The 14,908-nt window shown below is 44.5% G+C and overlaps 1 protein-coding gene across 18 annotated transcripts in view; it reads right to left on the minus strand.

The window, feature by feature from the left end:
• Positions 1–2,024: 2,024 nt before the first annotated feature.
• LOC108156012 (RNA-binding protein Nova-1) overlaps positions 2,025–14,908 on the minus strand; it is a 34,434-nt gene continuing 21,550 nt past the window's right edge. For 5 of the 18 annotated variants that reach the window (XM_033389866.1, XM_033389863.1, XM_017287234.2 and 2 more), the window contains exons 3-7: positions 6,229–6,294; positions 5,053–5,196; positions 4,341–4,981; positions 3,722–4,244; positions 2,025–2,668 (exon numbers count right to left, since the gene is read on the minus strand). In XM_033389866.1, the coding sequence (XP_033245757.1) occupies positions 2,448–2,668; positions 3,722–4,244; positions 4,341–4,981; positions 5,053–5,196; positions 6,229–6,294 (1,595 nt within the window). In that variant the 3' untranslated portion in view covers positions 2,025–2,447. Of the gene's footprint in view, positions 2,669–3,721; positions 4,245–4,340; positions 4,982–5,052; positions 5,197–6,228; positions 6,295–9,183; positions 10,225–11,509; positions 11,996–14,568; positions 14,871–14,908 lie in introns of those variants that run through there. The other 13 variants (XM_017287237.2, XM_017287236.2, XM_033389867.1 and 10 more) reach the window with 10 other exon arrangements.

A 14,908-nucleotide genomic window follows, 5' to 3' on the forward strand; every position in this document is an offset into this window, starting at 1 on the left:
AAGAGAGTGGTTTGGTTGGGTTGACTGACTGACTGATTGACTGGTTGGTTGGTTGGTTGTTGGGTTGGTTGATTGATTGCTGATTGGTCATGATAATGTTGTAGACTGGTTTTAGGATACGTTTTGTGGCTGTTTGGGTTAGTGCGTGAGCTGAGGTGGTGGTGGTGGTGGCTTGGTGTTGCACCTGGTGCGCTTTTTACAAATTAAATTAAACACATAAAACGTTGCATGTTTTTCTCAGATTTTATTGAAATTTCGTTTCATCATTGTCTTTGTTTATTAATCAAAAAGAAAGGTTAAACTTAATTATGTGTAAGGAATAAAGTAAAATAAGAAAAATTTCATTACAAGTAAGGCATTTCTCTCTCTGTATGGATGGGGGTATGTGGACTTTTCCTTGTCTTTGTGTGTGTGTGTGTGTGTATGTATGATAAGGCGGAAAATTTGTTTGATTTTTTTTTTTGTGTTTCAATGTGATGTTAAATTGTTTTTTTGTTGTCTTTACACTGCATTCTAGATATGTACATAAAATTTGTGGGGTTTGTGAAATGTTTTGTCGAAATTATGTTTAATAATTGAACAATACTTAAAATTAAGAGAGGGAAATCGTTTGGTGGCTTGTCTGATATTTGTGGCATGAAGAAAACCCTAAATGAATGCTTTCATATGAGAATATTTTACAGAGAAATGTCGTTTTCTTTTTGTTTTGTTTGTTCTTTTAATTAAGGGTCTCAATCAAAAGAGTGTGATGTGAAGAAAATGTACGACTTAAGATTAAGAATGTAAGAAACAAATGTGCTAAATTTACCAAAAAAACGTAAAAGGAAAAAAGGAATATGAAGTTAACAAAACAAAAATAAAGGAAATCAAGAGGTGCAGTCCTCAAACTGGCAGCTTACAAATCGCATAGGTATAAATTAAATATATATAAATATATACCAAACAATGATTGTAAATCGGGAGCACAAATCACAACCAAAGGGAGACTCACGTGCGCGCGCAACACATTAACACCACTTCGATTGTATGGGGGATAGAACAGATAGTCTGTCTCTAAAACTTAACAACATTATCATGATCAACGTCAACTAAATAGCTATACATATATATATATATTCTGTTTTTAAAGCTGTGGAATCGTGTATATATATATATATATATGTAAGCAATAGGGGAGGGGGGGGGGGGAAATAGAGGGGTCAACAACAGAGAACAGAAAACAGATAAAACAGGAAAAAGAAAACGGTAACGAAAGAACGTAATATGTCAGTAGTTTTTTATTTTTTAAAGGTTTTGGTTTGGGTGGGGGGGAACAACACTTTTCACTAGCCTGTCAGCAGTAGTAGTACTCGTAGTTTTTTCTTGTAAAATATTTACCTTATTTCGAGGTTAAGAATCACCTGAAGTTTTCACTGAAAACGCTCGCTCAGTACACGGAAAGGAAGAGGCCTTTTTGGTGGCCTTTCCACAGCTCGTTTTAGTTCAACGTAATGCTAATATTTTTTAGTGTATCGTGTAAGTGTGTGTGTGTGTGGTGGTGGCATATGTAGATATATATATGTATGGGCATATGTGTGTGTGGATAATATATAAACAAGACTCAACAACGTGTGTACATAACATATACATATGTATATATGCCCCATATATATGTGTGTGTGAGTGTGTGTGTGTGGGGGTCGTATATAGCTTTTGTCGGGGCCGAAAAACCAAAAAAACAGAACACGCAACGCAAACACATACGCATCACAAGCAAACAAAACAAAAGACCCAAACAGTTTTGCCTTCTTCCTAACTATTTATGTATACCCGATCTCTGGCATTACAATATCTGGGCTTTAACTTTGATTTCGATACAACAAATGCAACAATCATCTTCTACAGTAGAGGCATAGTATAGTCCATATTATTATACAAGTTTCCTTTCGCGTTTCCTCTCTTCCTTTCTCTACGGCTTAAAGCATTTCTCCTTGGGGGTTTCGAGGTACCCAAAATGGTGAATGGGAGGGAAAGGGAGAGGTATATGCAGTACATAATTAACATTTATTAAGTGTTTAACTTTTCTTTGCACTTCGCATAACAATTGGTGTTTTGGTTTTTTGTTTATTTTTTCTATTGCTGTAGTTTCCTTTCTCTTATTTCTCTTGTTGTTGTTTCTGTTTTTGTTATTCGTTTGTTTAAAGTTAATATTTCTTTAGTTATTTCGTTTTTTTGTTTGCTTTTTTTCTCATTTTTGGTGTTGCTTCTTACAGAAAATGAACAATTTTTTGTTTAAAAGGGAAAAACTTGCTATAGCCTATAGGTAGGGTAGGGTAGGGTAGGGCAGGGTAGGGAAGGGTGTATGCTGTGTTGTTGTTGTTGTTTTGCTGTGGTGTTTTGTATGTTGTGTGTTGCTTGTTGGTTGTTTGATTGGTTTTGGGGGATTGATTGATTGGTTTACTTGGTTATTAATTCACAACAGTGGTTAATGGAATTTGTCGCGCCCTCTTTGTCTCCTCCTCGGTGATTTTCTGCTCAATTAGAAACTGCGCTTTGGCAATGGCGTTCGGCTGACCAGTAATGGTTACAATGCGATTTCTAGTGCCAGGTGCGAATATGCCCTTTTTGGAAATTTGAACATTTGCGCCAGAAACATGTTGAATCTCAACTAAACTACGACCGTTGGGACCTGGAATATTTGCATCAGATTTATGTTAAATATATTTTAAGAATAGTTATATGACAATATGTGTGGTTTATATACGATTACGAGTTATATATATATATAGATATATGTTGTATATTGTATATGGAAAGGTGTGCAGGTGTTCAGGTGTGTGTTTTTTTTAAAGCAGTTAAGTGTTTTGTGGATAGAAACTTACGACACCAAAAGGCATCACACACAAGAATAAGCTCTGGAATGTTGGTTTTTTTGGGGGGGAGGGTAGAGTGGTTTGGTCAGAATGCCGTGACCCTACTAACTAATGACCTAACGACCTTATAAATGACACTGAGGTAAATATAACAGCATCCAACAAACATAATTATCCAAGAATTGCACTAGCCGACTGGGGGCATAAGTATTCATACACATACATCTTCGTATCTGTCGTATGTATAGGTAAGAAAAAATTCGTTAAAAATAAAAAAAATGTGAGGGAGAAACCTACAACCTAACGTTTGGGGGGGTGGTAATGTGGGGGGGGTCTAAAGCTAATGCCTACTACTAACTGCTGCTGCCTTTCAGATACTGGGAATGTCTGTGCGGGAAACTTGTGCGAACTTTCAGTTGATCGGAATGGGAGTGGATCGTGGACTCATGGGTCGTGCGGGTTGTGTGTGAGGCAAGAACTTGACTAGAAATTTCGCTATAAGTTGGATGCATCTGTTGGGAATATCATATACAGAATGTTGAACGGAATGCTTCGAATGCAGCAGATCTCTTGAGAGTCTGCCCTACGATGAGTCTGCTGGAATGACTATGGCTATGTCTAATGGATCTGATCTATGGCTAAAGCGCAGAGTATGGGATACGAGTGCGATGTGGGGGGCGGGGCGGGGCGGGGTGGGTTAACTCTTTCGGCTTTTCCATCTTTTGGCTTCTGGTGTGTGCTAGGGATCGGGCAGGTGGGGCAGGAGGAGCTCGGGGTTCGGTAAATAGAGTTGCGGCGTTGTTGCTGTAGTTTCTGGTAGGTTGTTTTTGCGTTTTGCATTTAGTAGGGGTAATAGTAATGGCGCCCACCTAGAATTGCGCCGATGATCATCTCGGGCACCTCCACGTTCTTCGAGTCCTTGGAACTCAGGTCCCCGGGTGTGGGGCTCTTGCTGAGGCCGCCCAGCTGGGCGCTGTTCGCCGCTCCCGTGGCGGCTGTCAGCCCGAAACTGTTGTTGTTCAGCGAGACGGGCGTGGCCGGCGCCGTGGCGGAGCCCAGATGGCGGAATGGATCGAATTGGGCCGCGGCGGCGTCCAGCTGCGACTGTGTCGGCCGGCTGGCGGCTGCGGCAGCCGCTGCTGCAGCGGCATACTGCTCCAGATTCACCTGGCCGACAGCGCCAAACACATTGCTGGCGTTGGCCGCATTGGCGGCCGCCGTCTGCTGGTCCAGCGTCGTCACGCCCAGGAAATTGCCCAGCGTCGAGTGAGCACCGTTGGTGTGGGGCACGCCCACGCCCATGCCGAGGACTCCGTACTTGGCCAGGACGCCCAGGGCGTTGCAGACTTCAGTGGTGACGGTCTCCGAGTAGCCAGAGCCGCGCATGGCAACCTGCAAGGGGGAAGCCCGAGAAATTCGTTGGTTAGTCATCTGCCAGAGCTGGGAACGCCACTGATCATCAGTAATCACCAGCGGATGGGACCGAACCTTAATATGCTCGAGCAGTTGGTTGGCAACCGCCAGGTTGGGCGCCGGATTGGGGGCGCCCAGGTTGATGGACAAGTTGATGCCGGTGCCGTTGACTAGCAGACTGGCCGCCGAGTTGGCGCCACCGATGGAGGTGCCCAGCGTCGAGTTGAGCGATGCGGTGCTCGAGTTGATGGCATTCTGATTGGTGGCGTACGGGGAGCCGGTCGGATTGAAGTTGGCCACCGGCCCGCTGACGTCCGCGTAGGAGACATTCAGGCAGGTGCCCGACTGCGGGTCCTCGACGATCTTCGAGAGGATCATCTTGCAGGCGTTCTTGTTGTTCTCCTTGTCGCCAATGATGGTGATGCAGCGCTCCTGCAGCGAGACATCCTTGGGCTTCTGCGAGATCTGAACGTAGGAGCCGCTGTCCTCCTTGATCTGTTTGATGAAGGCACCGCCCTTGCCGATGATCATGCCGGCTGTGGAGTTGGGCACCAGGATCTTGACCTGCTTGTCCCGCTCCTGGGTCTGTTTCGACTCGGCATCGATGATCTTTGTGGTCAGGTCGGGCTTCTCGCGGATTTTGTCCATGATAAAGTCCAGCACGACCATGATGGCCTCCGTGGATCCAGTGATCAGGCAGACGCGTTCGGTGGTGCCTAAAAAACCGAAGATACGATCGGTTCAGTTGGAGGCTCATGGGGGTTTAGCATGGAGAGACGGGACTCACCTGGATAGAAGTCATGCGACTTGGACATCTTTACTCTAGCACCCGTGTCCTTCTGCAGGGAGGCGATCGTCTCGCCTCCTTTGCCAATGATGGCCCCAGAGGCCACCGCGGGCACCAGTATTTTCATGTGATACGTTGTCTCGCCTGCAATCAAAGAATCGAAACGGGGTTCACAGAGCGACCAATGGTTGTTGGGGGAGGTAGAAGGGGGGTTATAGATTAGGGGTTCGGGTTCTGGTTAGTCGGGTTAGGGCACAGGGCACTTGAGGGGCTGGGGCGGCTCTGGCTGTTGCTCTTTGCTGTTGCTGTTGCTGTTGCTGTTTGGGTTAGTTTCTTCTATGTTCTTTTAGCTACAAATTATAAACAAATAATAACAGCTCTCTTTCAGCGACGATCGTTTGTTCGTTCGGCGGGGCGCTCGCAACGATACGACGGCGATTCGTTCTTAAATTTCGATTTTTGGTTAGTTTTTGTTTTAGTTTTAGCTTTTCTTTTGTTTGTTTGGTTATTGGTTATTGAAATTAAATTTTGGTTTAGTTTTTAGTTGAATTTTTTGTTTGGTTTTCTTTTTTTGTTATTTGCTGTGTGGCTATGGCTATGGCTATGGGCGGGTTTTGGTTATGGTGGTGCAGGCGGTGTGGTTCGACTGTGTGGTCTGTTTGGGTGGCTGTTGTGGTACGATTTGTGGTTTGTGGCAGGCCATGAGACGCTCGTGATGAGATGCAACGGACAGAATGCGCTGGCGACACACATGAACACGAAACACATGAGTGAACCGCTTACTTCCTCCACTAGACCGGACCGGACCGGACCGGATCGGATCGGACGGGACGGACGCAGGTCATCCGAGTGGCAATCGTAATCGTAATGGCAATGGTACTAGCCCCAAAAAAAAAAGAAACCTCTTACAACCACAATTTTGTGCTGGCTAAAAAGTTGGTCAAGGGTTCGGAGGTTAATGTTCGTTGGGTCAAAGTCGGTTTTCGTTTTTCCTCAGTCGTTTTGAAAGTCAAGCTCAAAGCAGATAAACAGAGATACAGAGACACAACGAAACGGTACAGATAGCATTGATTCTACGCTCTTTAGTGGTTTAGAATTAATCGCTTTAATTAGTTGATCATTTGGCTAGACAAAGATGGCTTTAATGGTATTTAATGAAAGTGTGAGAAAGCTTACCATGATGAATATGATTATTGTTATTATTTTCAATTTCAACCTCAATTCCAGAACAAACTGACTCACCTGAAATGGCAAAGAGAAGAACGAGAATAGAGGTTTATATTTAGCGGAATATGCTGCTTGCTTACAAATACACATTAACTACGTAACAATAGCAATAACAATAACAATTGGATGATGTAAGGCAGTGGAAGGAATGAGCGAAAATGTCAGATGGGGGGGTTACAGTGGATACCCTTCCCAGAAGAAGAAACAGAGAGTAGAACAGACCCAAAGCTCAAAGTCCTAGACTCAATGACAAGATCATTGATGGGAGAAAATGAAAACATATGCCCCGCCCCCCAGAGATCCAGAAAGCAGTGTCAAAACCAGGAAGGGCATTGTAGACGCCACAACAAGATGATGTATGAGGCATATGTCGCACAGTGGATACCCCAGCCATAGCCTAGAAGAACAGCTAGTCACTCAAGGTTTCTTCCACCAGCCAGTGGCCACTGTGGAGAGGGCATCTCACACAGACTGAAGTCGCCTGCCAGGGCCGCGCCAGTAAACAAACAAATTTCAATTAATAAATAAAATGTGTCAAGCGGAGACGCTCTATTGCACAAACGACCATGCGGCAGCGTGGCAGCGTCACAGATCTAAGCGCGTTGCACCTGAATGGCGCTGCCACAGCCGTCTGTCCGCCTTACTTGACTTGACTCGACTCGACTTGAGGCAGGCAACCCAAGACTGTGCCACCGACGCGCCACCGTTGTCGCTGCCACTTGCCACTTGGCACTCGTTTTGTTTAAATATAGCTTCTCTTTCGCTCGCCCTTCCATCCCACCCCACAGATCCCACCGCATAGATATGCTGAAATGTGTGCCAGTCGTCGACGTCCTCGTCGTCTTGGTCTTATTGCCACTCAGAGGCAGAGCACAGAGTGGACAGGGGCAAAGTGTCCTTCAAAAGTATTTCTCTAATTAGATGCAACACACATGGTGTCGCCGCGCACAAGCGATGACATTGCAGTGGGGGCGGGGGGAAGGGTGCATGGGAGACCGTTTGCCCCGCTTTGCAAGCATGTGTGAAAATGCGATTTGCAAAGGAATTTGCAAGGCGAAAACAAAAGCGAAATGAGCAGAGAGGCAGAGCAGAAGAGCTGCAAGCCACAGCCCACATATTTAACACCACGCCCACAGTTTGGCCAATTTCCGTTTGCAGAAAGCGAATTGCAAAATGCTTTAAAATAATTGAAATAGCTTCAACATTGCCGGTTGGCCTGGTTGGCCTGTTTGCCTTTTTGCCGGATGCATCTGTCAGATATCTATCAAATGTGGATAACCGCAAAAACAAAGGAGAAATAAATAAAATTTGGCTGCAATCTGCACAGTAAATATTGCAGGGGCAGAGCCCGCAAAGTTGGCCATTTACTAAGGGGTTTTTATGGGCCACCCAGGACCTACCTACCGCCAAGGGGCACGCAGCGAGGCTGCTGTGGCTCTGCCTCTGCCTCTGCTTCTGGCTGTTGACACTGAGCTGCAGCTTAAATTATGTGACTGCCATAAATAACACTTGCAGCACGTTGGCCAGACCGCCCAGAGGGTTGCACTGCTTGTGGCATACAAGTGGGCGTTGCACAGGCAGGGTGGCCGGGTGGCCGGGTGGCAGGCAGACTGGAGACTAATTTCATATGCATTGTGTGCAGGATTGGTTGTGGAAAACTCGGAAAACTAGGCTAACGACAAGCTGGCACACTCGCCGTCTCTCTGGTCCTTCTTCCCTGTCCTTTTTCCCCCGGGAAAACCAAAACGAATGCAATGAAAAATAGAAACACCTCCGTGCAGCAATCTGCAGCACGCAAATCGCTGAAGCAGAGTTCGTTGCAGCCAAGTGGTTGTCGCGTACCACGCGACGTATGTGTAATGTGGCCAAATGTGACACGCGAACAAATGCCCGGACTACACGGCATTCATTAGGCCACAGCCGCGGGAGGGAGCCGGGCTTATGTCCACTTAAGGGAATGTCCATGCTAAGCACAATAGGAAGTTTACCATCGATAGGAAAACAGATGTCAAGAAATGCAGGCAAAGCCGTAATCAATGGATATTTAACACTCTTTAAAATCACTGCAGTGGCTTTGCAACCTCCTTCTTTCTCCTTTCCCTTCCTTTCCGTAACCCATTTCGTTTCTCTCCTAAAATACGAGCGGAATATACATATGTCATGCCGTAATATTTATGCAACACCCATGAATCACTAGGGCCCCCCGCAGACCCACAAAAAGCACATGTGTACCTACATAAAAGTGGAAAGCAAATTTTTAGATGGACGCCCACATTAAAGCGTACGATTAGCATATGATGGGATTTCTTATATAGTCGATTGTGGCGGTGGCTGCTGGTTTCGATTTGTTTCGGTTTTCTGTTGCTCAGTTTTCGATGAGTGTTTTGTTGGTTTTTGGTTTTGGTTTTACTTTGTGTTTGTGTTTTGCGGGATGTGTGCTGTGCTGTGCTGGATGTTGTGTGATCTTTTGGATTAATTTTCTCAACAAGAAATACTGTCAACTGGCAATGTTAATGGATAATTCGTTTATAGCTAGGAGCTTCCTGGGGTCGCCGTTGGATTTGTTTGTTTCTGGGGGGCGCTTCTTTGTATTTATTATTTTTTCTGGTTTTTTGTGGATCTTTTTTTTTTGTCTGCTGGCGGCATTTTCTGAATGAGGCGACGTGGTGATTGATGCTGTTGCTGTTTGTTGGTTTGTTGTAGCGATGTAGCTCGATAGTTATAGTAGTTATATATGTACATATATATACAATATATACGATTGATAGACGATCATATATAGATAGGAGAAGTGGTGTTCATTTTGACGAGTATGTAGGGTGTAGTATAGGAAGTTGTGCGCAACTTTTCTGATTGTTTCAATGCTGTTGATGTTGATTGCTTTGTTTCTTAGGTCACACTCACCGTAGCACCAACAGGAGGCAGTCTTATAGTTGCCCAGTGGCAATGCTTGCTGCTGGGATGTGGATGCCGCTGCTGTGGCAGCAACTGATGCCGATGCTGATACCGATACCGAGCCCAGTGCTAGGGCTGTGGCTGTGGCTGTCGCTAAGGCTGTGACTGACGACGCCCCCGTCGTGTCGGGCGGCGTATTGGCACCTGGCGTCGCATTCGGTGAACCATTCTCACTCAGCGGCGACTGTTGCAGCTCCATCTGATGGTGTTGAATATTGTATTGGGGATTAGCTTTTAGCTTCTTAATGTAGCTATGAACGGCTGATGAGTATGCTGCTGTGATATTGCTATTGCAGATGCTGATGCCGCTGGTGCTGGTGCTGCTGCTGCCGCTGGAGTAGGAGTTGGAGTAGGAGTTGGAGTTGGAGTTGGTGCTGCCACCACCGCCACCGCCACCGCCACCGCCACCGCTGGCCAGCGAATGTGTGGATGAGGGCGACGACGACGTGTTTGTGGAATGTCGTGGCTGATAGTTACTAGCTAATTGCGGCATATGTGTGGGCGTTAATAGCTGATATTGGAATATGAAATGTTCTTGTTCTTGTTCTTGTTGTTGCTGCTGTAGTTGTTGTTGCCTCTGGAGTTCTTGCCTCTGATTCTCTTGCTCTCGCGACATCGATTCAATCCCATACTTCTGTATCAGCTGCTCGGCGGCCCTGTCCATGGCCGTCCTCATGGTCGTAATACTATCCATTGCGGGGATTATGTGGCTATCACCACTTTTCACCCTTTGTGCCGCTGGAAATGTTCTCCCTTTCCCGTTCAGTCTTCGCTTTGCCTTTTTGACGGAATTGATTTGTTCTCTCTCTTTTTGTTTTATTTTTCTTTTTATTCTTATTTTTTTAATGATTTATCTTGGTTTTTTTTTGTGTTTATCTAACTTTTTATTGGTGTGCACTTGTTCACTCGTTGAGGTTTTTTGCATCGGTTGCTCTGTTTTTTGTTTGTTTTGCTTTCAATTAAACTCTACGCAATTTTCCAATTATAAAACTTGTTCAATAAACGAAAAGAAAAAGAAATGGAAAATTGGTATAAATTAAGGCATTCTTTAAAAGAACAGTTTTTGGTCACAATAAAACATACACCACACAGGCACACACACAAGCATACGCACACACACACACACACGCATAGATGAAAGCAGAGTGCCAGAGAGTGAGAGAGAGCGAGAGCGCTAGAGATTAGGGACGCTGGTTGCTGGTTCAGTGTGACCTTGCTATTCATTTATTACGGTCTTATCTCTTCCTCTCGCTCTCTCTCTCTCTCTGGATATTCCCATTAAATTTTAATTGTTAGACGATTCAAGTGTTGTGGCTCTTTGTGCAGTTTGTTGCTTTACTTTTTTTCTTTTCTATTTTTTTTTTTTGGGATAATGCTCTTCATGATGATGCGGTGGTTTTAGGTTTTAACATATAGAAATAGAGCGAAAGACAGAGAGAGAGAGAGAGAGAGAGAGAGCGAGCGAGAGATCGGGTGGAAAGAGTGGTGACATCGGCAGTGGTTTTTAGTAGATTTCCTTATGGATTGGTTTGGTTTGGTGGTTTTTGGATTCGACTGATTCGCTGAGTTCGATTTTTGATTAGAGGTGGTGTTGGTTGGTGGTGGCATGACGATTGATTTCTTTTTAGTTCTGTTCTGTTCTGTTGGTGCGTGGCGTGGCATTTGGCTTGTTCATTTTGTTGTTTTCTTGATGGTTTCGGTTACATATACATATATTGTTTTTTGTAGGCGACAACGATAAGAACAACAACAACAACAAAAATTACGAGTACGATGCGAGATAGTATTCTTTTTTTGATGTATATAGAATATAGTATACGATAGATGCGCAAGTAAGAGACAGACAGACAGAGAGCGAGAGGGAGAGATACATATGTGATAAGAGATAAATTGATTGATCTTTTTGCTAGGAAAGCGGCAGCAGCAGCAGCAGCAGGTTTACAGCAAAGGTATTCGATTGTAGTTGATTGAAGTGCTCAAACGATCGGCTGGTTGATTGATTGGTTGATTGATTGCCATTGGTATGATTACATCTGCTTAACAGCGCTCTGGGATGATACAATGACAACTATCGACTCGGAGGATATCCTTCAAATTTGAACAATAATATACGAGTATGTACATACATATAGATTTCGATTTGGAAGTACGAGTATGCATGGTGCTATGGCGAGATAGATAGGGTTTATGTCCATGTACAATACTATGGTTTATTGTTAATGACGATAGAGTTACACAACATCCAAATAAAATGCTATGGAGGACAAGAGTTTACCATTCAGCAGTAGAGTTAGAGTTGAGTTCAGTGGAGTAGGAGATGCCGATGCCGATGTCGATGTCGATGTCGATGTCGATGTCGAGGATCGGTGCTGCTGTTGCTGTTGCTGTTTCGAGATGCTGTCGGAGGAGGTGGAGTCGTTTCTACTCGTAATACTTGATGCTTGTTTCGGGCTCGATGGCAGGACGGCGATCATTTGAGATGCTTTTGCTTTTGCTATTGCTTTCGATTGATGCTGCGTCGCATGGAGTTGCATTTGATTTTGTTTGCTTTTCAGTCGTTTAAATGTTCATTTGTTTTGGATTATGAATTATTCATCCTTTGCGTAGTTTTATCACAATTTAAATATACATATATATATTTTGGGGCTTTTATGTCCTTTTGCTTTTGTTTACTGAATTTATCACATTTGAGTTGAGTTCAGCTGAGAGTTTGTTGTTGCTTTTTTGTTTGTTTGTCATTAGTTTTGTGGGAATGCTGCTGCTTTTGGAGGATATTAAAGTGGATTTTTGTGGTTTATTACATAAGTCTGGCTTTTCGCTGCTAATCGCACGCCCAACGTCGGCGTCCAGTCGGTCACTGGCGAATGTTCGTGGGTGGGACGGGCACACAACAACAAAAACAACTGTTCGTGCTCATTGGAGGAGAGTGTTCTGGTTTTTTTTTTCTTTTCTATTATATATATATTCGAAATTGGTTGTGTGTGGTGTGTGTGTGAGTGTGAGTGTGTGTTGTGGCATGCAGCACATCAATTTATGGCTTTATATATTCGTGTGCTCGCATTATCTATAATTATATTTACGCTATGGTCTCCGACTCGATAATTACAAGCACATTTATATGCATGGACGGCAATGAATAAAAAACCAAACGAAAAATAAACAAAAAATCAAAAACCGAATCATATGCAGTGGGTAATATAATAGTAATCGCATGGGGGTAACAAATAGTACGAGTATCATGGTCATCGAAAGCGTTTTAATTGATGGAACACCGGAAGCCCCTCCCCCAGCCACTGCCCCATTGATAAGCCAGAAGCTGAAAATGATTCGTGTATGTGAATGAGAGTGTGTGCGATAGATCGGAAATGGATAGGAGAATATACTCTATCACTCTATGACTCTGCCTAACAATTACCAATCGATTAAACAAGAACTGCTTTTGGGCCAAATCATAACCTTGGACTCTGTTCGAAATCCGCTCCACACATTAAACGGAATGTGTGGCAAGGTATTGCCAAACCAAGCATGAATGCGGCATTAGGGTGGACATTATTAAATAGCAGCAATTTCGAGAAATTAGTAGAAAATTTTAAATTGAGAAATTATTAAAACGGAATTCAACAAAAAACAATATGCAAAGCCAACTGTGGGCGTAACACAGCCATGAGATCATCGCGGAGTGGAAAACCCTTTCTGGGATGTCGGAGATTGATTTATTGTGCGCTGCTGTTCCCGCCATTGAGAAGTCTCGACAGAAAAATATGATTTGAAATGCGGGCTCAATGGGCAACAAAAAAAGCACCTGCCATCGCCAGAGCCATAGCCAGTGCCAGTGCCAGTGCCAGAGTGTGTTGCCAAATGGCAGGCAAAATTAACAACTGGTTGGCAATAGCCAAAACGCCGATTACACAATGAAGCTGGGGGCCAATGGCAGCAGGCAGCCAGCGACTGGGGCTGAGGCTGAGCTCCACAGAGATGCTCTGCGGCAATATGTTTTGCCTGTGGTTTTGTGGCACGCATAAATAACACATTTCTCGAGACATTTTTGCGCCAAATGGCAAACAGACAAAAGACACAGAGGACTGGCCGAGAAAAATAAAAGTAAAACGCCTCTAGAGCGTTTCTTTTTCATTTTATTTCTATCTTTCAGTTTGTTGTCTTTTCGTATTTCGCTTTTCAGGGGGGGCTACGGGTTACCTTACCGAAAGGTAGCACCGAGAAGCAACGTGAGCACATTTTTTTGTGCTTTTTTTTTTGTGTGTGTTTTTTTTTTTGGGCATTGCTATGTGGGGGTTTTGTGGCTCATACTCGTATGTGAGTGAATGAGTGAGTGTCTCAACTTATTTTTGGCTTTTTCATGCACGCACACACACACACACACAGACAGAGAGCGAGACATGTTTGCCCACATTCAAATCACTTTTCAAGGTTACATTTGCTTCCCGCATTTCAGCCTCAAATCAAGCCGAGATTTTATATAGTTTTTTAGCCTAAGTACCGAGCACACACACACACACACACACAGACACACTCGGGCAGTCAGGCGGCCTGACAACGCGACTCTTGAATTAATTATAGTGGACATTCGCTTCGAATTGATTTCAAGAATCCACTGATAAAGCCCCCCGAACCAGGTCGGGCTCTGCTGAGGTCAAACTTCATGTTGGGCTGTCGTCTGTCGTTGGTCGTTGGTCGTTCGTTGATCGTTGTCCAAGGCATTTAGGCATTCGCTTTGGTTTAGTTTTCAGTGTTTCAGAGTTTCAGTTTTGTGACTCTGAATAATCATTATTTTGCCTGACATTGAACTGAATTCGTGGCTCTGCTCTCTGTGTGTGTGTGTGTGTGTGTGTGTGTGGGCTTAAAAAATCAAATATTTATGGAAAAGTATTTCCAATTGGAGTCTCAAATCGAATCACAACTGGAATGTTTTCGCAGGCGAGATAATAATAAAAATAGAAAGAGAACCCACCCAACGGTGGTGCTGGCCTTCAAATACTAGATAAACCGAGTTGACAGCCAGTTAATTGTCGCTGTAGTGTGTGTGTGTGTGTGTGTTGCCTAATATTCATATTGGAATATTACGCATACGCAGCGGTGTGTCTCCGTGCGAAGAGCACTGTTTTTAAGCCGTTTAAAGCGGGGCAGATAAACCCCATAATCATAATTATTCGTAGAGTTTTTCATTGCATTGCAGCACACGTTAATTGCCAAGGTCAACAAGAAAGCACAGGCACACAGATAGAGAGAGACATGGGGAAGATAGATACAAAGATACGGGGCAGATATGGAAGATACAAGGGAAAAACTTATGACCAAATTGCACTTAACACATACAGAAACTCTGCTGTAATTGAAACGATGGCGTCAGTGGCTGCTGCTGTTGGAGGAGGTGGCTCTCCTGCGGCTGCTGCTGCTGCTGCTGCATCATTGTGGGGGTGGTGGGTGTCGTTGTTCTGGCAAACAACATGCTTCTGCCTGGGTAGCCAATGTAGAGTGTGTCTATCGGAATGGCTGGCGCGCGGAAGCGAAGTCGAAGGCGATGGCGATGTCGGGCAGCGGGAGCGGGAGCTGGAACGGAGCTGGAGCGACGACGACGAGCGAGCGCACGAAACGAGCGACTGACTGAACCGAACTGAAGAATTCCGTGCGCCGAAGACGGAGACGGAGACCAGAC

This window comes from Drosophila miranda, chromosome 2 (assembly GCF_003369915.1).
Source record: "Drosophila miranda strain MSH22 chromosome 2, D.miranda_PacBio2.1, whole genome shotgun sequence".
Lineage (NCBI taxonomy): Eukaryota > Metazoa > Arthropoda > Insecta > Diptera > Drosophilidae > Drosophila > Drosophila miranda.